General features: G+C 44.7%; 1 protein-coding gene across 5 annotated transcripts in view; it reads left to right on the top strand.

The window, feature by feature from the left end:
- Window positions 1-27,571, top strand: part of LOC102941814 (SLAIN motif-containing protein-like) — a 66,364-nt gene that overhangs the window by 34,791 nt on the left and 4,002 nt on the right. For 3 of the 5 annotated variants that reach the window (XM_027830951.3, XM_037908123.2, XM_043522907.1), the window contains exons 5-9: window positions 1,964-2,113; window positions 7,944-8,084; window positions 17,801-18,118; window positions 18,340-18,477; window positions 20,773-21,091. In XM_027830951.3, the coding sequence (XP_027686752.2) occupies window positions 1,964-2,113; window positions 7,944-8,084; window positions 17,801-18,118; window positions 18,340-18,477; window positions 20,773-21,091 (1,066 nt within the window). The remainder of the gene's footprint in view (window positions 1-1,963; window positions 2,114-7,943; window positions 8,085-17,800; window positions 18,119-18,339; window positions 18,478-20,772; window positions 21,092-27,571) is intronic. The other 2 variants (XM_027830952.3, XM_027830953.3) reach the window with 2 other exon arrangements.

Genomic DNA, 27,571 nt, shown 5'->3' on the forward strand with positions numbered 1-27,571 from the left:
GAGGCCGCATCAGGACAAACTAGGTACCTGGGGCCCCTCTCCCTTTAATTGGTTAACTGGTTAAACTATATAATTTTAATAGTTTAAATGGTTATCTTTTTAAACGATATTTACATCCCTAGTATTTCCCCATTATGCCAGTTAATACTGACGTTTCGGGTACAAGGTGAATATGCTGGTAGAGCCCTCATCCATCGTTCCCCTGACCTCTTTTCTCCACAATCCTGGAACCACAAAGTAATGTTGATAGTCTTGAGTTAACTGAGTCACTTTTATATTCATTCTAATCCTCACTGTCGTGTGTGTGATCTGTTTTTCCACTCTTCTCCCATAGTAGCTGCTATGATTGCTGCAGTCAAAAAGATTGTGAGCTCCTGCTGCAGCATCCCTTTCAGTGACCAGTTGTTAGGGGACAGGAAAGTGTGATTCATGTTGCATCATCTCTGATGTCTGGCCTGACTCATGATTAAGGCTACGATTTCGTCACAGAGATCGTGGAAGTCACGGAATCCATGACTTCCAGCAACCTCCGTGACTTCAGCAGAGGGGAGCTGCAGGGCCCCTGCCGCCCACGGTGGGGCCGCGAGCTGCGGGGTACCCCACAGCCTCTGGAGGCCCCTGCAGCTCCCAGTCACCATGGGTGGCAGGGGAACCCCCGAGCTACTCCCTTTCAGGCGGTGTGGGGATTCGCAGATCCCCATTTTGTCCTGGACGTTTTTAGTAAAAGTCACGGACAGGTCACAGCTTCTGTGAATTTTTCTTTTTTGCCTGTGACCTGTCCGTGACTTCTACTAAAATTCCAGGACAAAATCTTAGCCTTACTCAAGATACATCCCTCCTAAACGCAAGTCCTGTGCTTGGCAGAGCATGGTACTGGGAGAGCAAGGTCTGGGAGAACTGACATTTGAAAGTCAGTTGACAGTCCTAGTAACTGGAAAAATAATTTTCATATACATCTGGCATTACTGTTTGCTTATCTTTGAAATGGACAGCATTTTCTTGTGTGTGAAAATTTTAACATTTGCCTTGATTCAGCCAAGCAATCCTACTTCAGCCATGTGGGCCTAGGCCCCTGATAGGAACGTGTATTTTTATTTTATTTATGTGCTGACAGTATGTTCAGCGAGGTACATTATCAGATTTATTTTGAGGCTTTAGGATAGGATGGTATATGATAGCTGAATGTAGGTTGTAGAGCTGGGTTTGTTTAAAAACTCAGTCTGTTTTGGTGAACTTTCTGTAACCCAGAAGATGGATGAAGGTGTTTTTATTCTATTAACCATTCACTTTCTCTTTCAAATTTTTCCATTAAAGTGCTCTCTTGTGCTGAGCTCTTATCTGATCAGGCTTTATACCTCCCCCATTTCATTTAAACTAGAGCACCAGTTCAAACATCTTTAATGTTCAGTATTTTGTTCACTGTTTCTGGGGTGTGGGTTTTGCATAAAAGATATTTTAAACATCTTTGTTTGAAGTTTTGAGCCAAAGTTATATCAAAGTAGCTTAATACTTTGATATTAATATTAAGAGTAAAAATCCAAGGAATATGCATATCTGAATGTAAAGACCAATGAAGTTATTTTCAATATTAGTTAAATTCTGCATCACATTTTCATTGTTCGGCTTCAAAATTTGAAAGTCCTTTTTGAAGACCAAGGCTGAGATTTCCCCCCTGCTCCAAGCCATTCATCTTTGAAAAATCTCAGCCTTGGTGAAGAAGCTGCTCTTGGGATACTAAACAGTGATTATACAAGGTTAGGGGTTAGGGGGCATGGCAGAGTAGAGGAAGAAATATTGTGTGGCTTTTCACTTATTGTGATGAGTAGTTCATTCATGTTGGTTGATTCTAAATGCTGATGATAATGCTTGGTCCTGTTCGATTTACTTCCTTTTTCTCCCCAACTTCATTCATTTTCAAAGCTAATTTGGTAATATATATGGCTTTCTTGTATTTTCCTTCTAGCCGGTAGGTGGAAAAACCTGTATTGCAGTCCATTGGCATCACCAAGTTCACATAACTTGAATACAGAGACAAGCTCCTGTAGCAATGCACTAAACTCTCCTGGGCACCTCAAATCAACTAACAAACCACTACTAACATGTGGCAGCTCAGGTATGGCATGTCAATAATGCAGAGTGAAACTTTTAAAACTATGCAAGAACAATTGTTGTGGGCTTTTTTGGGGGGCGGGGGATCTTGGGATGTGACGAAAAGGAGAATCCAGTGGCTATAACTTAATTTGGTTTATATTGCTAGCCTCAGCTATGCATGAAGCCATTGGGAATCTTTTGAGGTGGTAACTTCATCATGGAAGGAGCCTCTTTGTATCCTGAATGTCTTGTGATAATTGAATATATTTGTTTTTGTTTATATTATATATTTAAATATATATAATATTTAAAACTCATTCATTTGTACTAACTTTAGGCATTAAAAAAATATGAAACAGCTGTTTCGGTTCAAACAAAACAAAGAAGCATTGCTCTTTAAATAGCCCAGTATAAAACAATAAAGAGTTAACCATTCAAAAAAACAACAACTTGAATTCAGCTGGTTACTTGGTGATATTGGGTAAAAATTTCAAAAGCACCTAAGGGACTTAGGAGCTGAAGTCTTACTGAACGTTAATGGGACATAAGCTTATAAGTGACTTAGGTGCTTTTGAAAATTATTCTAATTGTCTCTAAACACCAAACTCTTTGCAGTTCCCCCTTTTAGAGAGATGGTGAAATAATTGAGTAGCTAAATAAAGATGGAATAGTAAAATCTGATGGAAAGCTTTTGCTTGACTTGTTGGAATAAGATTTGTATTACTTTTAAATTAGGTGATGACCAAGACCTCCAACAGGAATAATATATATATATTAAAATAATATTTTCATCAGAATATCTGTCCTCATTGGAATGTGGGACCAAAACTTCTAATTTGTGTCAAATGATTAAACTGCTAGTGTTTCTCCTGAACACTTTAGATCAGAGTCTGCCCTTTGGATGCACATGGTCTGCTCTCAATGAAATTTATACATGGACTCTTTCAGGAGTAGCATTTAGCCCTCTAGATGCAGCCCATGGTTATTTTTGCTGTTGGAGCAATGCTCTGCCTTTGGTTTCCTATCAAAAGAATGTATCTTGTTTTATTTTTGTGTAGACCTGGTTTGCATGTTCAAAAAATTGCATGTTTAACACAGTCTGTCTTGAAACTTGAAGTCACATGAATATTTTAAAAACCTGTCTTGCATGCAAATATTTTGACAGATGCAGGTATGCTTTTGAAATTTTACTTTTTTTCCTCCTTGATTTTTTAGATTTAATAGAACACAGTTTCTGGAAGTATTGAATTATTTGGACACTCTCTTCTTTCTTTTGACTGTTTAAGTTCTGTAGGTTGATTTTTATAGGAAAGGACCTCCTTTATAGTTGCAGTGTATTTTGAGGAGCTGAATAAGTTATTAATATGTTTAATATGGGGTTTGCTTAAAAGGACTGTTCAAATCAGGAACCCAGATCTATTAGTGAGTGTGGGCAAGTCTACGCTTAAAACGCTGCATCAGTGCAGCTGCACCACTGTAGTGCTTTAATGAAGATGCTCTAAGCTGATAGGGGAGAGCTCTCCTGTTAGTGTAGTTAATCCACCTCCTTGAGAGGTGTTAGCTATGTCACCTGGAGAAGCTCTCCAGCTGTGGTTAGGGGATTAGGTCAGTATAAGTACGTAGCTCGGGGGTGTGGATCTGCAATGGGTTTGACTTTGAGAATCCAAGACTTTTTCCTGGTCCAGTGGAAAGTTCCTTGAATACAAATCTTGAATTACCAAGCAAATTTCTTAAACATCCGAAAAATATGAGATCTATGTTTTCCTTTTGGTGAGGGATGGGGATTGGAAACATCTATGAAATAGTATTTTGGAACAACTGCCATTGGCTGACAGATGAGAGAAGAGCTTCACCAGATGTCCAGAATTGTCAGCGGGACTTAAGGCAATTGCCAAGTGAGTGAACAAGGTTGTCATGTAGTGGCAACTTTTAGTGAGTGAGTGCTTTTTTGTTGTTGCAAAGTGCTGCCATCTCTTGCCAGATGGTTGAAGGAAGGATGTTTGTGAGGACTAGAAGACAAGGCAGCAGAGTGTACTTCAGGGTGCCAGTTATAAGTGTCAGAGCTGCATTTAGCTGGGTGTTGACAAGGTCTGTGTGGGAGCATCTTCCCCAAACAGGTGTGTAGTACTCAACCATGGGTTTAAACGAAAGTCAGTGTTGCTGTTTGTAGCATTCGAGAGTCACAACCCCAACTAGAACCTGCTAGTTTTGTATATTAATGTGACTCTTCATTTTATGGCTCCTCTGCTTCAGAATTGTTGATAGGTAAGGTAAGGCTGCGATTGAGGGTGACTCCTAGATAGCGGGGATTAAGATTGTGAGCAATTACATTTAGCATCCTCTTAGCTTCAGAATTGTTGAGATGAAAAGCTGAAACACCGTATTTGATGGATTGAGTATGAGCTGCCAGTACCAAAAATAGTTTTCCATTCTCTTAAGATCATTAAGGGTGTCTTCCGCTTCCTTGAGTGTTGTGGCCTGTGTTTTTAGTGCCAAGCATCAGCATAAACGATGCGGCATTTCGTTTTGGACACACCACTTAAAATACAAGTTAAAAAGAGGTGGTGCTAGTACTGATCCCTGTGGGAAGCCATTGTGCAAACTCCACTTTTGGCTACCCTGACTTCCAAGATGGACACAAAATGTTCTGTCTGAGAACATAGACTTAATGAGTCAAAATGTCTGGTCCCGTTGAAGCAGGTTGGAAAGCTTCAGCAGTACATCCTTATGCCAAGATGGTATCAAAGGCCAATGAGAAGTTGATAAAAGCCGCAACCATTTTAAGCTTCTGCTGGCAGCTGGGGCAAAAGCTTGGTCACAGCAGCTTCGCCCTGTTCCTTGTGGTCTCCAGGGTGGGGTCAGCCTTGCTAAAGGAGAGTGATAGGGAGATTGCTTTCCAGGTATTAAAATAGTGATGGCCATGGATTGTCTCCAAGCTGTTGGAATTTTGCTGGTCGTGATGTGGCTTTTGTGAATATTGTAGCCATCCAGTTGTGCCCTCTTGGCCTAAGGTATTTAAGAAAGTCTGGAAGGATGCCATCAACATCAGCTGCTTTTCCTGTTTTAATAGCAGAGAGGGCAGTGTCAATCTCAGCTTTTGTGGAGGGAGGGTTGACAGAATCTTGACAAAGGTGCACTTCGTGCACAAGATTCCTTGAGCTGTTTTTCATCTCTTTTTGTTCTTTGGCTTACAATTGTCTGAGTTTTTTAGTAGAAGATTGGCAATGCTGTTAGCAGTAACTTGCATTGCATGTGTGTGGGATGGCGCCACTCCAGCTAGGTACCACAGAAGGGCCCATGCTTTACAACTTGATTACGTTAAGTCTGTGGCCTCCCCCATCTCTGCCCATTATTGTAATCTTGTAGATGCCAGTGATTCCAGGAGAGCAGTGGCTGAGTCTGTCAGGATGAATTCCTGATATACTGCATACTGAAGTGTTTTGTTGCCATTCTGGAGAAAATTCTTTTGTATTTCTTCACCACCACCACCTTCTTTATTATTTGTATTATCCTAGTACCTACGAGTCTCTTCATCCCCTATCCCTTCTATCAGGACACTTTCAGAGGAAAGAATTCAAGAATGGGATGGAAACAAACTTTTAAAATGGCTTGTAGTAAACAAAAATCTTTCTACAGTGGTTCATCACTTCACTCCATATGAAAATTATTTGCTATCTCAGGCCTGGTCTACACTACAGAGTTAGGTCAATGTAAGGCAGCTTAAGCTGATCTAACTCTGTAAGTGTCTACACTAAAATGTAGCTTCCACCGATGTAACTCTCCCACTACATCAACTTTAATAACTCCACCTCAGCAAGGGGCATAGTGCTTAAGTTGACGGAGAGTCAGTGTGGGCACTGCATTGCTTATATCGACTGCTGCTGCCTTTCAGAAGCCATCCTACAATGCCCCACGCTGACAGTTAAATTGGTGCAAGTGCTCCTGGTGAGGACATGCACCGTCGACACAAGGAGTGTAGTGTGGACATGCAAAAGCGATTTAATTACTGCAGTGGCTGTATGTAACTTCGATCGACTTAATTCTTTAGTGTAGACTTGCCCTCAGTTAACGAAGTGTAAAATCTGTTGTGGAATACCAGAACAGAAACAGAAGTATGGTAATGCTTTTATTTTAGTAAGTCACTGGTCAGCAGGATTGTCAAAGATTAGTGCACCATGAATAACTAATGCAAAGTTAAATCCCTGCAGTCCTTTCTCAGAACAGACTTTGCATATAGAACATCCAGAGTTTGTTGCTGGCTTCTGGCCAGTCCAGAGTAGTTGAGTTTTGCCCTCTTAGGGTGGAAGGTGATATCTTTGGAAGAACATTGTGCTGTTTTATTCAGTGTACCACATCCTGCCAACTTGCTACTTTTGCTTAGCTGCTGGAAATATTTTTGATATCTCTGAAAAGATGAGGACAAAGAGGAGAAGGTCATTGTACTGAAAGTGTCTGTTCTAAAGATACGGAACTTCTTTGTATTATTAGTACTTGTATGGCTCCTCCTACCATAGGAGTGCCTCAGTCTTTAATGCAGTTATCCTCCCTGTGACGGGTTTCCCCTGGGGTACCACTGACCTGGAGCCGAGGGGGAAGTGGTGGAGTTGGGGCGGGGCCTGGGGCTGAGCGGGGGAGTTGCGGGGTCTGAAAAATTTAAAATCAAAATGGGGGTCCTCGGGTTGCTAAAGTTTGAGAACTGTTGTTATAGATGGAAAAACTGAGGCACAGAGTGACTAAGTGACTTATCCAAGGTCACACAGGAAGTGTGTGGTGGAGCAGGGAATTGAACCCAGGTCTCCCAAGTTCCAGACTAATGCCCTAGCCCCTGGAACATCCTTCTTCTTTCAAAATTTTGCTCAACCCAAATGGAACATCTTGATGGGAATGACATGGAGAGTCTGCCACTATTACCTTAAGTTCTGTCTACATTAGGAAATTAATCGTTTCTTAAAATGGTTATTCAGTGATGTTTTCTGTAGTAGAAATTTCTCTCCTTAGTCAGAGAGAGACCCTGCTAATTTGGATTTTATTATTTATATTACAGCAATGTAAAGGCCCCAATCAGGGTTTTGTTGTACTAGGTGTCGTACAAATAGATAATGGGGCAGTCTCTTCCCTAAAGAGTTTCACAGTCTTGGTTTATGACAAGATGCAAAAAGTGGCAGAAACAAACAGGTAGGGGTGAGGAAAATGGAAACAAACGGGGTGAGGAAAACAGGATGAGATAGCAAGTACCTAGTATAAAACCTACCATTGCATAGAACAAACTCACTGTTGTGATTCTTCTTAATTTGAATAGTACAGGACGGCTTTTTGCCTTCCACTGGGTCACTGAGATGAAACTGAATGACTTTTCATTCAGTCAGTGAATCTGTGAGAGAGATTCAGATCTTAGCACTCTTATGGCCAGATGTAAATGCCATATGAAGTTCTTCTGAGATTTCACATTGAGCCATTGGCGCTGCAGCATTACCTTTCTCAAAAACGTGCAAAAACAGTAAATACTGAGAGAAATGTTCTAGCAGCTATTTCTGGGTTCAAGTCTATATTAAAGAATGAGCATTTCTCTTCCTCTCTATGAGAAGGCCACAAAGCACCGTGCCAGTCTCTACCTCATAAAATTTACAGATAGATGTGGAGCACGCTCTCTTCTGCAGCCATTACTGACTTGTGTAAATTATTCCTAGCAAATAAGCTGGGCCACTTCAGCTCTGAACTTCATCTTTTTGCGTCATGACTGGAACTGGCATTGGAATAAAATTATGCAGTTTATCATTGGTTCTGTGTGGGTGTCTAAAGCATTTTCTGCTCCTCATTGTTCTGTTTGTGTCTCCTTTTCTTTTTTCCTGAAGGCTACTTGAGCATGCATTCTGCACTGAGCTCTCAGTCCTCTGTAGACAGTGAGCTGAGTACATCTGATGACTCCATCTCTATGGGATATAAGCTGCAGGACTTAACTGATGTCCAGGTTATGGCACGCCTACAGGAAGAAAGTATGTGACAGCAATTTCCTTTCTATGTTAGTCGTGTAATTGGAATTGTAGGAAAATGCAGATAGATTTCAACTGTCCAAACATACAAGAGTTTAATAGCCCACTTCCAATTTACTACATTTTCTTTTATATGTTAACTTTAAATTCTACATCTCTAAGATGTCCACCTAAACCTGGTCGATAAGGTAACATTTTCAATTCACGACACTTAAGTATAAAAATGATTGTGGAGGAGATTTTTCAAAGGTCCAAACTGGAGTTAGGTGTCTAACTACCATTTGTACCTTTGAAAAATCTTACTCTGTGCCTAAATGAAGTTCTCTCTGCATTGAGACTTAAAACCATGTTAGCATTTTTCTAGAGAACCATGTTTTGAAATCTGTTTGCACCTTCCATGCAACAACATTTCATGTGTAGACCAGAGCCCGAGTCAAAAACAGAGAGCCAGAATTGAGAGGGCTGCAATTAGAACTTGGATTTCTAGCCCTGGTCCTTTGCTCAATCCACTACACATGCTGCAGAGGGCAAAATGTATCCATTGCCTTTTGTTTGGGTTTTAGGGGCCTAATCTAACTCCCATTGAAGTCAATGGAAAGACTCCCTTTGGAGTCAATAGCACTCTTTCCAATGACTTCATTGGGAGTTGGATTAGGTTGCTGAGAATTCCAGTCACTCTCTTGCATAGAGTTGCAGAGGAGGAACAAAGAAACGTGGAGCAGTTGGGCTACGTAATAATTCATTTCTCCACTTTCTGTAAATCAGATTACTGCAAGGTGATGTTTAGGTTCTTATGTAAACCTTCTGGAAATATTTACTTCCTTTGTACTGAGGTTTTACAAAATTAAAACCACTAATAACAAATAGTAATTCGAACAGAAGACCAAAAAGCACAAATCAAAGGATCCCTTTGCATTGATTAGCCCTTTATTCCATCTATGCTTGTGAAGGAAGGTACTCTACAGTGAGAATAAAGGCAAAATCTGTGCCACCCCTCCACTTCCCAGTACATTGTTCTTTATGGTCACTCCAAAAAAAATTCCTATTCACAAATCTAGGCTGAGAGGAGAGAGGATTGCTCTCTATAAATACATCAGAGGGATAAACACCAGGGAGGGAGAGGAGTTCCTTAAGTTAAGGGTCAGTGTTGGCACTTGAACAAATGGACGTAAACTGAATAAGCTTGAATAAGATGAAGGTTTCTAACTGAGGAGTGATGTTCTGGAACAGCCTCCCCAGGGACGCAGTGGGTGGAAAAAAATGTAACTGGTTTCAAGACTGAGCTTGGTAAATTTATGGAGGGGATGGTATGATGAGACTGTCTACAATGGCATGAGGCCCATTGGCAACTGCTGGTAACAAGTATTTCCAGTGGCCAGAGATGACCCTAGATAGGGAGGGCTCTGAGTTATTACAGTGAATTCTTTCCTTGGTGTCTGGATGATCGTGCTCGCCTACGTGCTCAGGGTCTAACTGATCCCTGGGAAGGAATTTTCCTCCAGGTCGGATTGGCAGAGCTCCTGGGGTATTTTTGCTTTCTTCTGCAGCATAGGGCACAGGTCACTTGCTTGTGTGAACTATGGTAAATGGTGGATTTTCTGTGACTGGAAGTCTTTAAATCGAGATTTGAGGACTTCAGTAACTCAGCCAGAGGTTATGGGTTTATTACAGGAGTGGGTGGGTGAGGTTCTGTGGCCTGTGATGTGCAGGAGATCAGACTAGATGATCATTGTAACTGTGCTGTAGTGGGTCACAACTGATGATGCCAAATTCAGGATGAACTCCTGAGAAATAGAGAAAACACAACCCAAAACTGGTAGTTATTCTTTTGTAGATATGCCAAACCAGCCACAAAAGTAAACTCCTGTTTCACCACACTGGCTAACAGGAAAACATAAAGGTAGTTTCCTCAGGCATTCCAGTTCTTATATCACCACCAAAAACACTGGATTCAGAGATGAATGGTTCTCTACAACCAGTCTCTTCAAATAATAGGTTCTTCTGATCCCAAAGAACCAGCCACACACCCAGGTCAATATATAAGTTAGATCTTACCCAAAAAATCACGCTGGTGCCAATCCTTTAGTATCTAAACGTTTATTCATAGAAAGGAAGAGGTGAGAGTTAAAATTGGTTAAAGGAATCAATTACATACAGTAATGGCAAAGTTCTTGGTTCAGGCTTGTAGCAGTGATGGAATAAACTGCTGGCTTAAGTCAAGTCTCTGGAGTACATCCACAGCTTGGATGGGTCATTCAGTCCTTTGTTCGGTTTGTAGCAAGGTTCCTCCAGAGGTAAGAAGGAGGATTGAAGACACAATGGAGGTGTTCCCAGAGCCTTTTATCACTTTTGACATGTGGAGGGCATCCCATTGTTCTTACTGTGGAAAATTAGAGCAACAAGAAGGAGTTTGACATCACACAGGCAAATCACATGTTCATGCCAAATTCCCCTTACTCATTGCAGGAAGTCATTATCTACACTCCAGACAGTATGTTTACATGACAAATCCACTCAGTGTAGATGGGCATCTTCAATAGTCCATTGTCAACCAAGTATTTCTTGATAAGCCACTTAATTTGAACAGTCCTTCCAAGAGGTGCTGGGCGTTACCTTGTGGGCGTTACCCCAGGAGCAAACATTTGAAATCCAAATATAGAGCCAATACTTACAACTTCACATACAAAACTAATACATGCATACAGGTAGCATGATCGTAACCAGCACATCATAACCTTTTCATAGACACCTCGCTTGACAACCTTTGTACAATATTTTCTGCAAATATATAACCGTGGTTGCAACAATGGTCATATTTTAATCAGATAATGTCACAATCGTGATGGTCCCTTCTGGCCTTAAAGTCTGAGTGTTATAACTTAATAATAATAAAAAGCCTGTTTATCATAGTCTTAGAGCTCCAAACTTAAAATTCTAACCAGAAACATATGAAAAGATTGCTCAATTCAGAAGACCTTCTTAGATGTGTAGCGTGAATGGGGGGAGAGAATGTGGTTATCCTACAAATGAGAGTTAGTAATGAGGAGCATTTATTCCATACCTTTGACAAAGGGGCTTTGAGATAAGTATCAGTTAAATAGATGATTGCTTGCTTGTACCTTTCACTTTGGACAGAGGCTAGTATGTTAATGATATGGAAAAGAGTTGTTTGTAGTACAACTGAGGACCCAAAGAGGGATGGATTGCCTATGTCAGTGAGCAAAGGGGGGTGTTCTTCAGTTTGCAAATGGATATACAAATCTTTCCCTGAACCTGTTGGAAAATCTGATAGGCACAAAATTACATATGAAAACTAATTTAAATATGCAATTGAATACATTCTCTTACTTCATGTTAATAATGTACTTAAACTGCTTATTATCAAAACTGCAGTCACAACTACATGCTTAATTACTCCCTACAGCGCACATATAATATATTCTTTGAACGTTAAACTTTTAAGTAAATATATCCTTAGCCCTGTAGGTGGCTCCTGCAGTCTATAGCAGTGGTTTTCAAACTTTTTTTCTGGTGTACCAGTCGAAGAAAATTGTTGATGCCCGTGACCCAGTGGAGTTGCTCCCAGCCAATGGGAGTGCAAAGCCGGTGCTCAGGGCGGGGACAGCACGCAGAGCCCTATGCTGCTGCTTCTGGGGTGCAGTGCAGTGTCAGAACAGGTGGGGACTAGCCTGCCTTAGCTGGGCAGCACCGCTGACGGGACTTTTAATGGCCCGGTCGGCGGTGCTGACCAGAGCCGTCGCAACCCAGTGCCTTACATTCTGCAACCCAGTACTGAAAACCACTGCTCTACAGAACAATAATTATGAATATCCCTCTCACCCCCATCTATACCATATTATTGTTCCTTTAGAGCAATACATCATAACTTGTGACTGATTTTCATAAAAATGGTGGTTCTTCGAGTGCTTGCTCATGTCTATTCCATTCTAGGTGTGTGCGCACCCATGTGCACAGTTGTCAGAGATTTTTGCCTTAGGGTCAGCTGTGGCGCCCCCTTAAGTGCCGCACTCATGCGTCAGTATATCAGGTGCCGCTGGCCCTTCGCCGTCTCAGTTCCTTCTTACCGCCTGTGACGGTTGGAGTGCCTCCTCTTTGCAGTTTGCAAGAGCGTTAGCGGGTCTTCATAGACCTTTGTTCTACCTAATCTGTACATAGTTAATAGTAGTTAGTTAGTCTTTGTAGTGTTAAATTAGAGTAGGTGGAGTCCAGGCTGGGACTTGGTCCCCGAGTGGGGCATGCCCCACTCTCCCAGCTTCAAGTCATGTGTGTCATGTAGCAGGCCGATGCCGATCACTGACTCCCATTACAACTACCTGAAGTGTTTGGGGGAAGCCCATAGAAAGGACAGGTGTCGTATTTGTAAAAACTTTCGTCCTCACGCACAAAAAGAGCTGGATAGCTGCTTGAGGACCCTCTTCATGGAGGTTGTGCTTCACCCCGCATCGGAGCCTTCTGCAGCAGAATCCACGCTGAGTACTTTGGATTCAGTGCGAAGCGCACTGCCGCCACTGGGCTCTGCCCAGCACCGTTCCCCCTCACTGGTGCCAAAGAAGCGCCAGAGAAGAGGAGCCCCTCGGCACCGAAAGACAAGGGGGTTGTGGGCAAATGACCTTTGTCAGGCCACAAACCCACTGTGGGGCTTCATGGGGGTACTGCTGAGGTCAGACTCCACCAGCCTGGCCAGGGATCCACCCCGACCCCAGGAAGCGGCAAGGGTCCCCGGCCTCTCCCAGGGCCGTCAGTGCCCGAAGCGGTACCGGTGGCTAAAGAGCAAAGCCGACTGGATCCGCAGCCGCCATGCCAGGTGGATGACTTAGGCTTGCCCTTCGGTACCCGGGCCTTAGTCATTGGAGTGTAGCCTCACAGGATGGCTGAGCACCCCTGAGCACCCCAGACTGCAGGTGCACATCTCTGTCTCTGTGACCTCGGACCCCAGCACCATATACCAACTCTCCAGCTAGAAGACCCAGGTCCCTGACGTGCTCCCTGTCTAATAGGCATGGGGCTCCGGAGCCACAATGTCATTTCCTGTACTGGTGAACTTCCGGCCACAGGTCACCTAGACCCCGATCACCCTCCCACAGGAAGTCTCCTAGATGTCGATCATGATCCTGGAGGGGCTGCTCAGGATCACAGTGCCAGTCCTGGTCACCCCAGTACCACTTCTTTAGTAGGCGTCGCTAGTTGCTTTTGCCTCGCCGGTCGCCCATCAGAGGCAGCAGGCAAACCTGGGCCTTGATGGCTCCACTGTGGTCGCCGGAAGGACAGTGGTCTGGGTCATAGGCGCTGATCCAGAACCCACAGGGAAAAATTAGTGGGAGCTCTGCACCCACAGGCAGCCAAGCTTCCCCCTCCTCGCCTCTTTTGCCCTCCCCCGAGCGTGCCACGTCCCCGCTTCTCTCCTCCCCTCCCTCCCAGTGCTTCCTGTCCCCCCGCCACCTAACAGCTGTTTGGCATCACTTTGAACTTTCCGAGAGGGAGAGGGAGGTGCGGGGATGCGGCACGCTCAGGGAAGGAGGTGGAGAAGAGGCAGGGCAGGGATGGGGACTTGGGGGAAGGAGAGGGGTCAAGCACCCACCAGGCAGAGGGGAATTCGGTGCCTGTGGTCTGAGTTGAACTGGGAGTTTAGCCCTTTGCCCCAAAAGGGGAACTCTCCACCTACGCGGGAGACTGGCGCACCACTGGCCATGGTGCCGTTACAGCAGGGACAGTGGCCCACCCAGTTGCTGTACTTGAACCCATGTGGGGTGCCAGTGGTGCAGTCACGTATTCCCAGCCCTCCCTGGCTGTCTTGGACAAGCCAGCCATGGCACTGCTGGCATGGCAGTTGGAGTGCGGTACCAAGCCAAATGCAGGAACAGCGCACCAGACCCTGGCATCGAGGGAGCCCTCCCCTGAGAAAGGGTGGGGGGAGAACATGTTCTTCCTCTAGCAGTACAGTCCTCGTCATCATCCTCGGATGAGGCGGTGGCCAGGCCGTCCCACTCCAGCAGTCCCCTGGATGATTTTAAGGAGCACTGGGCCCTCCTTTAAAAGAGTGTCTGAAAACCTAAGCCTAGAGAGAGAGGAGATCGCGGAGGAGGCCGACGACCTCTTCAATGTGATTTCAGCCACCACCCTGCTCAGGTCGCATTGCCCGTCCACCCAGGGGTCTTTAAGATTACCAAGTCATTGTGGCAAACCCCCTCCTCTATTCCGCCAACCTCTAAGAAGGCGGAAAAGAAGTACTATGTCCCTGCAAAGGGATTTGAATAGCTCTATACACAACCCCATGCAACATCATTGGTCATATCTGCGCCAGTGGGACAGACAAAGCCAAGTTAGGGGCATGCTGAAGAACAAAGATGCCAAAAGACTAGATTTGTTTGGCAGAAAAGTTTGACTGCTAGTCTACAATTCAGGGTGTCTAAGCACCAGGTCCTGTTTGGTAGATATAATTTCAATCTATGGGACTCCCTGAATAAGTTTAAAGAGGCCCTCCCACAGGATCATGCCTAGGAGTTTGCTGTTCTCGTGGACGAAGGCACGTCGGTCGCTAAGGGAGTCCTCCAAATGTCCTGGGATGCTACTGGCTCAGCAGGCAGGGTAGTTGCATCTGCGATAGCCATGAGACTCAGTTCTTGGCTGCAGTCCTCTGGTTTGTCCCAAGAGATGCAGGCCATGATCCAGGACCTTCCTTTTGAGGGTATGGGGCTCTTCTCTGAGCTGATGGATTCAAGGCTCCATGGTCTTAAAGTCTCCCAAGCCACCCTCCGCTCCCTGGGCCTTCATACCCCTCAACAGTCCAGGAAGCCTTTCTGTCCTCCGCCTCCTCCCTCTCTGCAGTCTAGGTCCTGGGGAACTCCCAGAGCGGGTTCCTAGAGGAAGAAGGATAAAGACAAGGGGCATAAGCAGTGATATCCGTTGTCTTCCCGCCTGGCTGCACTACCTGACCCTCCCAGAAACCAGGGAGGCCAAAAGGAGCTGTTTTGAGGGTGCACCCAAGGATGACTCCCCAGTCAAGCTACTGGATCTGTCCCTCTCATACCTCACTGCCTCCGCCCTTTCTGGTCGGCCTGGTCCCGTATTACCTCGGACCATTGGGTGCTCGATACAATCTCTACAAGCTATACCCCCCAGTTTATCACCGACCACCCCCCCACGCCACTTCCCCATCCCTCTTCAGGGACCCTTCGGACAAGCAGCTCTTCGTTCAGGAGATCAACAACCTCCTGTTTCTGGGGACAGTGGAGGAGGTCCCTTGGAACATGGAAGGAAGAGGGTTCTACTCCCGTTACTTCCTAATTCCAAAGGCAAAAGGGGGCCTCAGACCCATTCTGGACCTGCATCGCCTCAACAAGTCTCTCAAGAAGTTGTAGTTTCGCATGGTCTCCCTGGCCTCCATCATTCCCTCCCTGGATCTGGGAGATTAAATCGCCCTCGATTTAAAGGATACTTACTTCTATATTTCCATTTTCCCAGGGCACCAGCGCTTCCTCCGTTTCATGCTGGGCCAGCACCATTTCCAGTTCACGACAATGCCCTTTGGCCTCTCGTCAGCACTGAGAGTGTTCACAAAGTGTATAGCGCCAGTGGCTGCTTACCTGCGACATTGGGTTTACCCATACCTTGACAACTGGTTGATAAAGGGCCAGTCCCGGGATCAAGTGCGGAGGCATCTTGATCTGATTGTTCCACCTCTCGAAACATGGGGCTGATAATAAACGAGAAAAAGTCAACCTTGACCCCAGGGCAACACATTAAAATTCAACGGAGCGGTTCTCGACTCCACTCAGGCGAGAGCCTTCCTCCCCAAGACTCGGTTCCAAGCCATGGTGGACCTAATCTCGTGTATGCGAGCCCACCTGCTCACCACTGCCCACATGTGCCTGAGACTGTTGGGTCACATAGTGGCATACACTTACATGGTCCGACATGCATGGCTCCGCCTCAGGCCCTTGCAGAGGGGTTTATGTTCCCAACCGGCACAGCATGGTCTGTGGGTGAGAGTGATCCTCACAGTGCTGGCTTGGCTGCGCCAGCATTGGTACAGCATTCTGCTGGACGTTTTAGTGGTGACTCTGTTCCAGCTGCCACTCAGGCCGGACTTACTGTCCCAAAACCACAGCAGTCTTCTGCATCTGAACCTGGCGGCGCTACACCTGATGGTTTGACTGCTGCATGGCTGAACGAGCAGGAGCAGCAGTGCTCACCTGATGTCCAGCGGATTCTGTTGGGCAGTAGAAAGCTCTCTCCTGGAGCGACCTTACTGGCCAAGTGGAAGCGGATCACGTGTTGGACCTTGGATAAAGGTGTCCAGCCTGAGTGAGGCTTGTTGCTGCTGATTTTAGACTACCTTCTGCATCTCAAGCTCCAGGGCTTGTCCCTTTCATTGATCACGGTCCACTTGGCCGTAATCTCGGCCTTCAATCCGCCTCTCAAGCGTAGGTAGGTTTTCGCCCAGGACATGACGGCCAGATTTCTCAAGGGCTTTGAGCGCCTCTACCCAAACGTCAAGGACCCCTTTCGTCTGTGGTACCTAAACCTGGTGCTGTTGCGGCTCACTGGTCCTCCTTTTTGAGCCTTTGGCTTCCTGTTCTTTCCTCCTGTCCTGGAAGGTTGCGTTCCTGGTCGCGGTGACTTCGGCCTGTCGAGTCTTTGAGATTTGGTGCTCACCTCGGAACTACCTTATGCAGTCTTCTACAGGACAAGGTCCAGCTGAGACCACACCCGGCTTTCCTGCCCAGGGTGGTCTCTGTTTCATTCAAACCAGGACATTTACTTACCGGTCTTCTTTCTAAAGCTGCATAAATCAGAGAGGGAGCATAGATTGCATGCCTTGGACGTTTGGAGGGCGCTAGCCTTCTTCATTGACAGGACCAAGCCGTTCTGTAAGTTGATACAGTTGTTTGTCACAGTGGTTGACAGAATGAAAGGTCACCCTGTATCTGCTCAAAGAATTTCTTCTTGGATCACCGCCTGCATTCACTTCTGCTGTGATCAAGTGAAGGTGCCGCCCCGGTGATGGTCACCGCCCACTTGACCAGAGCACAGGCCTCTTTTGCAGCTTTTCTGGCCCAGGTCCCTATCCAGGACATCTACAGGGCAGCCACCTGTTTGTCCATCCATACATGTACATCCCACTATGCACTTACCCAGCCAGCTTGGGATGATGCTGGCTTTGGTGTGGCAGTACTGCAAGCTGCTAAGCTGTGAACTCTGAGCCCACCTCCATAGATTCTGCTTGCAAGTCACCTAGAATGGAATCGACACAAGCAAGCACTCGAAGAGGAAAAAATAGTTACCTACCTTTCGTAACTATTTTTCTTCAAGATGTGTTGCTCATGTCCATTCCATTACCTGCCCTCCTACCCCTCTGTTGGAGTTGCCGGTAAGAAGGAACTGAGAGTGCGTAGGGTCGGCGGCGTCTAATATACCAATGCATGGGCATGGCACTCAAAGGGGTGCCCCAGCCAGCCCTCCGGATATCGCCAAGGCAAAAAAACTCTGCACATGGAATGGAATGGACATGAGCAACACATCTCGAAGAACAACAGTTACAAAAGGTAGGTAACTTTTTTTTTCCCGTTGTGTGAACCCAGTCTCTTAGCCAAATTAATTAGTAGTCAGAGTAGCACTTGTTAATCCCTACTGTGGTGTGGCAGGGAAATAGTTTGTAATAAGTTATTGTGAATCTGACATATATTTCACATTTCCAGGTCTCCGCCAGGACTGTGCTTCAAGTTCTGCTTCAGTGTCCCGTCGCAGTTCCAGCGCTTCCCTTCACTCTTTGAGGAGAGGCACCTATAGTGACCAGGAGTTTGATACATACAGTCTGGAGGATGAGGATGATTATGATTGTTCACTATCCTATCGTAGTGCTCACAGGTACTCGCCATCTCCTCTCAGCTCCCCCCGTTGCCAATCCCCTTCTTCAGGTGCAGATTATGGCAGGACAACAAACTCTCGAATTCGACCCCCAAGGAGAGCTGTGCAAAGTCCAATGCAAGACCAGCTAAAATACACAAATAACGAAGGTAGGCTGGCTGTAAACTTTACGATACTATGTATTAAAAATGGAAATGATTTAGAGAAAGAATAGCTGTTTCATGGGAACTACTCCTGCAATTGGTTATGTTACTTGTTTGCTCTATTATTATTTTGAATTAAAATGGTAGTCTGCAATTTCCTAGGAATAAACAATGAAGGCAATTTGATTACTGTATAGTATACGTTCTATTGGGAATTCATATTTCAGAGGAAATGCGCCACAGTATGCCTAACCTGGCTAGGACAAGCCTTCGCTCTCTGGAATCTGTAAGAAGCAGTCGGAGTCTGGAATCAGATTTGCAGGTGCCCAGCAGCCGACTTTCCAGAATTCAGCAACCATCAACAAGTCAGTTCACTTTATTATTTTACAAATGAAGTGGCAAAATGATAAGTTTAACTAAGAACAAAAATAAATGTGCCTGACTGCAGATCTGAGGCTCTTAAAAGGCCCAGCATCCTAAAATATTCGTGGGACAGACTTTGACTCCCTCAGGGAACAGATGGGCAGGGTCCCCTGAGAGGCTAATATGAGGGGGAAAGGAGTTCAGGAGAGCTGGCTGTATTTTAAAGAAGCCTTATTGAGGGTGCAGGAACAAACCATTCCAGTGTGCAGAAAGAATAGCAAATATGGCAGATGACCAGCTTGGCTTAACAGAGAAATCTTCGATGAGCTTAAACACAAAAAGGAAGCTTACAAGAAGTGGAAACTTGGACAGATGACGAGTATAAAAATATTGTTTGAGCATGCAGGGGTGTAATCAGGAAGGCCAAAGCACAATTGGAGTTGCAGCTAGCAAGGGATGTGAAGGGTAACAAGAAGGGTTTCTACAGGTATGTTAGCAACAAGAAGAAGGTCAGGGAAAGTGTGGGACCCTTACTGAATGGGGAAGGCAACCTAGTGAAAATGATGTGGAAAAAGCTGAAGTACTCAATGCTTTTTTTGCCTCGGTCTTCACAGATAAGGTCAGTTACCAGACTGCTGCAATGGGCAGCACAGTATGGGGAGGAGGTGAGCAGCCCTCAGTGGCGAAAGAACAGGTTAAGAACTGTTTAGAAAAGCTGGACATGCACAAGTCAATGGGGCCGGAACTAATGCATCCGAGGGTGCTGAGGAAATTGGCTGATGTGATTGCAGAGCCATTGGCAATTATCTTGAAAACTCATGGCGATCGGGGGAGGTCCCGGATGATTGGAAAAAGGCAAATATAGTGCCAATTTTAAAAAAGGGAAGAAGGAGAACCTGGAGAACTACATACCTCAGTCCCTTGCAAAATCATGGAGACAGGTCCTCAAGGAATCCATTTTGAAGCACTTGGAGGAGAGGAAGGTGACCAGGAACAGTCAACATGGATTCACCAAGGGCAAGTCATGCCTGACCAACCTGACTGTCTTCTATGATGAGATAACTGACTCTGTGGATATGGGGAAAGCAGTGGATGTGATATACCTTGACTTTAGCAAAGGTTTTGATACGGTCTCCCACAGTATTCTTGCCAGGAAGTTAAACAAGTATGGATTGGATGAATGGACTATAAGGTGGATAGAAAGCTGGCTTGATCATTGGGCTGAACGGGTAGTGATCAATGGTTTGATGTCTAGTTGGCAGTCGGTATCAAGCAGAGTGCCCCAGGGGTTGGTCCTGGGGCTGTTTTTGTTCAACATCTTCATTAATGATCTGGATGATGGGATGGATTGCACCCTCAGCAAGTTCGCGGATGACACTAAGCTGGGGGGAGAGTTAGATACGCTGGAGGGTAGGGATAGGGTTCAGAGTGACCTAGACAAATCGGAGGATTGGGCCAAAAGAAATCTGATGAGGTTCAACAAGGACAAGTGCAGAGTCCTGCACATAGGATAGAAGAATTCGATGCACTGCTACAGGCTGGGGACTGGCTGGCTAAACAGCAGTTCTGCACAAAAGGACCTGGGGCTTACAGTGAACGACAAGCTGGATATGAGTCAACAGTGTGCCCTTGTTGCCAAGAAGGCTAACGGCTTATTGGGCTGCATTAGTAGGAGCATTGCCAGCAGATCGAGGGAAGTGATTTTCTCTCTATTTGGCACTGGTGAGGCCATATCTGGAGTACTGCGCCTAGTTTTGGGCCGCCAACTTCAGGAAGGATGTGAACAAATTGGAGAGAGTCCAGCGGAGGGCAATGAAAATCATTAGGGTCTGAGGCACATGATTTATGAGGAGAGGCTGAGGGAACTGGGCTTATTTAATCTGCAAAAGAGAAGAGTGAGGGGGGATTTGATAGCAGCCTTCAACTACCTGAAGGGGGGTTCCAAAGAGGATGGAGCTAGGCTGTTCTCAGTGGTGGCAGATGACAAAACAAAGAGCAATGGTGTCAAGTTGCAGTGGGGAAGGTGTAGGTTGCATATTAGGAAAAAAACTATTTCACTGGAAGGGTGGTGAAGCCCTGGAATGGGTTACTTAGGGAGGTGGTGGAATCTCTATCCTTCGAGGTATTTAAAGCCTGGCTTGATAAAGCCCTGGCTGGGTTGATTTAGTTGGGGTTGGTCCTGCTTTGAGAAGGGGGTAAATGACCTCCTTCAACTCTAATCTATGATTCTATGCCAGTATTGCTAACTTTTTTTTTCTCTCTCTCCCGTGGGAGGCCACCTCCTCCTTCACATCTAGGTCTGACTCCCAATAAGCTCAGGTATTCCTCTAGTGCTGGGCAGTCTCCCTTAACAGTCCGACAGTCAATGAAAGTTTCATGCTCAAACTCTCTGTTGACACCAAGGCAGCCACTAAAAGCTTCTGGTTACACCAGTCCTGCAAGTGGAGTCCGAAAGCCACAGTCTTCAACTCTCAGTCCAGGATCTTCTAGTAGCAGTTCTTCCACTGCGAGAAGCAATAGTATGGCCACTGGAGCCAAAAATTCACCTGTTAAAGTACGAACATCTGTTGGAGGAACTTCTACTCCGAAGAGCAAGCTGATACAGCCATCCAAGAGGTAAGATCTTGAAATGAGCATAAAAAAATTAAATGCACCTTCACAAATTTTGCCAACAATGCTGACGTCTGTGATACTTAAAATGCATTTCAAATCTGTAAAGTAATTGTGTAAAAATGGCGTTCTCCTCAGATGCACTTTAAGAATACTTATTAAACTTCTCAGTTGAGTCAAAATGACTTTTAAAGCACAAACCAGAAAACACAGCTTCACTTCCAGATCCCAGACTGAGCTTGGAAAATTCCAATTTGTAAACTGAAGAAAAAAAAAAAAATCTAGATTGATTGAGATACATTCATTGTAGGTTTCAGAGTAGCAGCCGTGTTAGTCTGTATTCGCAAAAAGAAAAGTAGTACTAGTGGCACCTTGAAGCCATTTTAGTTTGCAGCTGGAATTTGTAGGTTGGTCACTAAATCTCTATGCCTCAGAGGAAAAAAGTTATGTATTTACTGATAAATATAGTGCCTTTGACATGCATCATAGTGCTTTACAGAGTTATAAAGGGCTCTAATACTTCAAGAGCTTTAAATGAAAGGCACTATAGAATTGCAAAGCACTTAAAGGGTGGGTAAGGAAAACAGAGACCCAGAGAGACTGTGATTTGCCTAGGGTCACAAAGGCCTTTGAGGTAATAATTGCTTCAAACGTCACGAAAATACAGTTCTCTAGAGAGGAAGATGGTTCGGTGGTTAGGGGACTAACCTGGCACTTAGGGAATTGAGCCAAGCTTTCCTGCTCTGCCACAGACTTCCTGTGTGACCTCGCACAAGTCATTCAGTTTCTCTGCCTCAGTTTACCATCTTTAAAATTGAAATGTCTATTTCCTGATTTCCCTGAATGCTTTAACTCACAGGTGCATTGTGAGATGGAAATGGGGGCTATTAATTACCTCAAATAGCTGAAGTTCAGATAAGTAGCAAAGAATATGGTAATTTGGATAAAGGTAACAGCTAGATTTAGACTTTGGCATATGTGCCTGTGCAGGGGAGTAAGAATCCCCTCATACACCTGCAGGTTGGAAAGGAAAGAGTGAAGCCTTGCCTCTGCTCTCACTGTACTGGCCAGTACAGCTGAGCCAGCATTGTGAACCATAATTTTGCTGTTGGCATAGGCTAACAAAATATCTATACTCAACCTCCCCCATGCCCCTAGCAAGGGGTAGGCTGGGAGGGAGTTGTCTGAGGTAGTGTCTCCCAAGATTACTATTGGGATGGGGCAGTTTATGCACCACTTCTTACTCAGGGCTGTGTCCAAAAGCAAAATCTAGCCATGAGGTAACAGAAGAATTCAGATAGGTGGAATGAAACTTGAAAAAAGAAAATGAAATTTGGTCAAGACGCTGGTGTCAATACTCACTCCTCCCACAAAAAATGCACTGAGATCTCTAATGATCCTGACCGACTAGAGGTCTTGTCTTTGAGGAAACAGACTACACCAGCAGCATGGTGCCCATAAATCTTTCTGGGGAACTACTTCATTTGATAGTTAGATGGAAGAGTTGCACTTGCTGAATCACTTGTATTACTTCTTCTGCCTTTTTGTAAATGTTGGAGTTCAAAAAATATTTTGACCAGGCCTGACCTTGCTTAGCTTGCAAGATCTGAGGCTCTTGACCAAGGTATGACTGCAAGTCAAAAAACCAAATAATCTACTTGTTCACCACTGAAGAGGGAAAAGTAGAGCTGACTTAAAATATTTTAACTAGAGCTGTTGATTAATTGCAGTTAACTCTTGCGATTAACTAAAAAAAAAATTAATCACAGTTTTAATTACACTGTTAAACAATAGAATATCAATTGAAATTTACTAAGTATTTTGGATGTTTTTGTACACTTTTATATATATTGTATTCTGTGTTGTAATTGAAATCAAAGTGTATATTTTTGATTAAACATTTGCACTGTAAAAATGATAAAGAAATAGTATTTTTCAATTCACCTCATACAAGTACTGTAGTGCAATCTCTTTGTCGTGAAAGTGCAACTTACAAATGTAGATTTTTGTTGTTGTTACATAACTGCACTCAAAAACAAAACAATGTAAAACTTCAGAGCCTACAACTTCACTCAGTCCTATTTCTAGTTCGGCCAATCGCTAAGACAAACAAGTTTGTTTACATTTACAGGAGATAATGCTGCCCTCTTCTTATTTACAATGTCACCAGAAAGTGAGAACAGGAATCTGCATGGCACTTTTGTAGCCAGCGTTGCAAGGTATTTATATGCTAAACATTCGTATACCCCTTTATGCTTCGGCCATCATTCCAGAGGACATGCTTCCATGCTGATGACGCTCATTAAAAAAATAATGCGTTAATTAAATTTGTGACTAAACTCCTTGGGGGAGAATTGTATGTCCCCTGCTCTGTTTTATCTACATTCTGCCATATATTTCATGTTATAGCAATCTCGGATGATGACCCAGCACATCTTGATCATTTTAAGAACACTTTCACTGCAGATTTGACAGAACGCAAAGAAGGTACCAATGTGAGATTTCTAAAGATAGCTACAGCACTCAACCCAAGGTTTAAGAATCTGAAGTGCTGTCCAAAATCTTAAGAGGGATGAGGCGTAGAGTATGCTTTCAGAAGTCTTAAAAGAGCAACACTCGAATGCAGAAACTACAGAACCCAAACCACCAAAAAAGAAAATCAACCTTGTGCTGGTGGCATCTGATTCAGATAACGAAAATGAACACGCATCAGTCCGCACTGCTTTGGATTCTTATCAATCAGAACCCGTCATCAGCATGGACTCATGTCCACTAGAATGGTGGTTGAAGCATGAAGGACATATGAATCATTAGTGCATCTGCATGTAAATATCATAGAATACCAGGGTTGGAAGGGACCTCAGGCGGTCATCTAGTCCAACCCCCTGCTCAAAGCAGGACATAATCCCCAACTAAATCATCCCAGATAGGGCTTTGTCAAGCCTGACAGTAAAAACCTCTAATGAAGGAGATTCCACCACCTCCCTAGGTAACGCATTCCAGTGCTTCACCATCCTCCTAGTGAAAAAGTTTTTCCTAATATCCAACCTAAATCTCCCCCACTGCAACTTGAGACCATTACTCCTTGTTCTGTCATCTGCTACCACTGAGAACAGTCTAGATCCATCCTCTTTGGAACCCCCTTTCAGGTAATTGAAAGCAGCTATCAAATCCCCCCTCATTCTTCTCTTCTGCAGACTAAATAATCCCAGTTCCCTCAGCTTCTCCTCATAAGTCCATGTGCTCCAGCCCCCTAATCATTTTTGTTGCCCTCCGCTGGACATTTTCCAATTTTTCCACATCCTTCTTATAGTGTGGAGCCCAAAACTGGACACTACACCAAATGAGGCCTCACCAATGCTGAATAGAGGGGAATGATCCCTCAGTCTGCTGGCAATGCTCCTACTTATACAGCCCAAAATGCCGTTAGCCTTCTTGGCAATGAGGGCACACTGCTGACGCATTTCCAACTTCTCGTCCACTGTAATTCCCAGGTCCTTTTCTGCAGAACTGCTGCTTAGCCAGTCGGTCCCCAGCCTGTAGTGGTGCATGGGATTCTTCCTTCCTAAGTGCAGAACTCTGCACTTGTCCTTGTTGAACCTCATCAGATTTCTTTTGGCCCAATCCTCCAATTTGTCTAGGTCACTCTGAACCCTATCCCTACCCTCCATCGTATCTACCTCTCCCCCCCACTCCCCACCAGCTTAGTGTCTTCCGCAAAGTTGCTGAGGGTGCAATTAATCCCATCATCCAGATCATTAATAAAGGTGTTGAAAAAAACTGGCCCCAGGACCGACCCTTGGGGCACTCCACTTGATACCGGCTGCCAACTAGACACGGAACCATTGATCACTACCTGTTGAGCCCGATTATTTAGCCAGCTTTCTATCCACCTTATAGTCCATTCATCCAGCACATACTACTTTAACCTGCTGGCAAGAATACTGTGGGAGACTATCAAAAGCTTTGCTAAAGTCAAGGAATAACACGTCCACTGCTTTTCCCTCATCCACAGAGCCAGTTATCTCATCATAGAAGGCAGTTCCTCACCCAGTCGCCATGAGTGTTCAAAGATAATGGCCAATAGCTCTGCAAACACATCCGCCAACTCCTTTAGCACTCTCGGATGCAGTGCATCCGGCCTCAGGGACTTGTGCTCGTCCAGCTTTTCTAAATAGTCCTGAACCACTTCTTTCTCCACAGAGGGCTGGTCACCACCTCCCCATGCTGTGCTGCCCAGTGCAGTAGTCTGGGAGCTGACCTTGTTCATTAAGAGAGAGGCAAAAAAAGCTTTGAGTACATTAGCTTTTTCCACATCCTCTGTCACTAGCTTGCCTCCCCCATTCAGTAAGGGGCCCACACTTTCCCTGACCACCTTCTTGTTGCTAACATACCTGTAGAAACCCTTCTTATTCCTCTTAACATCTCTTGCTAGCTGCAACTCCAAGTGTGATTTGGCCTTCCTGATTTCACTCCTGCATGCCTGTGCAATATTTTTATACTCCTCCCTGGTCATTTGTCCCATCTTCCACTTCTTGTAAGCTTCATTGTGTTTAAGATCAGCAAGGATTTCATTGTTAAGCCAAGCTGGTCACCTGCCATCTTTACTATTCTTTCTACACGTCAGGATGGTTTGTTCCTGCAACTTCAGTAAGGATTCTTTAAAATACAGCCAGCTCTCCTGGACTTCTTCCCCCCTTCATGTTATTCTCCCAGGGGATCCTGCCCATCAGTTCCCCGAGGGAGTCAAAGTCTGCTTCTCTGAAGTCCAGGGTCCGTATTCTGCTGCTCCCCTTTCTTCCTTGTGTCAGGATTCTGAACTCTACCATCTCATGGTCACTGCCTCCCAGGTTCCCATCCACTTTTGCTTCCCCTAGTAATTCTTCCCAGTTTGTGAGCAGCAGTTCAAGAAGAGCTTTGCCCCTAGTTGGTTCCTCCAGCACTTGCACCAGGAAATTGTCCCCTACACTTTCCAAAAACTTCCTGGATTGTCTCTGCATTGCTGTATTGCTCTCCCAGCAGATATAAGGGTGACTGAAGTCCCCTCATGAGAACCAGGGCCTGTGATCTAGTAACTTCTGTTAGTTGCCTGAAGAAAGCCTTGTCCACCTCATCCCGCTGGTCTGGTGGTCTATAGCATTCTCCCACCACGACATCTCCCTTGTTGCTCACACTTCTAAACTTAGTCCAGAGACTCTCAGGTTTTTCTGCTGTTTCATACTGGAGCTCTGAGCGGTCATAGTGCTCTTACATACAGTGCAACTTCCTCACCTTTTCTGCCCTGCCTGTCCTTCCTGAACAGTTTTATATCCATCCATGACAGTACTGCAGTCATGTAAGTTATCCCACCAAGTCTCTGTTATTCCAATCACATCATAATTCCTTGACTTGCCAGGACTTCCAGTTCTCCCTGCTTGTTTCCCAGGCTTCTTGCATTTGTGTATAGGCACTTAAGATCGTCCTGCTTTCTCAGTATGAGGCAGGATTCCTCCTCTCTTGAGCTCTCCTGCTCGTGCTTCCTCCTGGTATCCCACTTCCCCACTTACCTCAGGGCTTTGGTCTCCTTCCCCCGGTGAACTTAGTTTAAAGCCCTCCTCACTAGGTTAGCCAGCCTGCTTGTGAAGATGCTCTTCCCTTTCTTTGTTAGGTGGAGCACGTCCCTACCTAGCAGAATATCTTGCAATTCTGGCTACAACAGTGCCATGAGAACGCCTGTTCTCACTGTGAGGTGACATTATCAACAAGAACCGGGCAGTATTATCTCCTGCAAATGTAAACAAACTTGTTTGAGCAATTGGCTTAACAAGTAGGAGGACTGGGTGGACTTGCAGGCTCTAAATTTTACCTTGTTTTATTTTTGAATGTAGTTTTTTTTACATAATTCTACATTTGTAAGTTCAACTTTCATGGTAGAGATTGCACTACAGTACTTGTATTAGGTGAATTGAAATATACTATTTCTGTTTTTTTACAGTGTAAATAGTTGTAATAAAAACAAAGTGAGGACTGTACACTTTGTATTCCATGTTGTAATTGAAATCAATATATTTGAAAATGTAGAAAACATCCAAAAATATTTAAATAAATGGTATTCTATTAATAACAGTGTAGTTAATCGCAGTTAACTTTTTTAATTGCTTGACAACCCTAATTTTAACACATCTCTCTTATACATATATGCCACTTCGGCAACTTCTTAAAGAGCCACACAACTGGGTGAAAGCAAGGGCTTATGTTTAATGCATTGGAGCAGCTGGGCTCTAAATTTCACCATTAGCAATAATACAAAATGAGTGTGCATATTGTGTTGAGAGAAATAATCTCTTGTCACCAAAAAGGTAAACAGAGAAGTCAACTATCTCCTCTTTGTCCTATTTCTGCCCATACAAATTTCCTTTTGAGTAGGTAGGAAGGAAAGGGGGAGGGAGAGCTCAGTGGTTTGAGCATTGGTCTGCTAAAACCAGGGTTGTTAGTTCAATCCTTGAG

The sequence above is a fragment of the Chelonia mydas genome, chromosome 9, assembly GCF_015237465.2.
Source record: "Chelonia mydas isolate rCheMyd1 chromosome 9, rCheMyd1.pri.v2, whole genome shotgun sequence".
Lineage (NCBI taxonomy): Eukaryota > Metazoa > Chordata > Testudines > Cheloniidae > Chelonia > Chelonia mydas.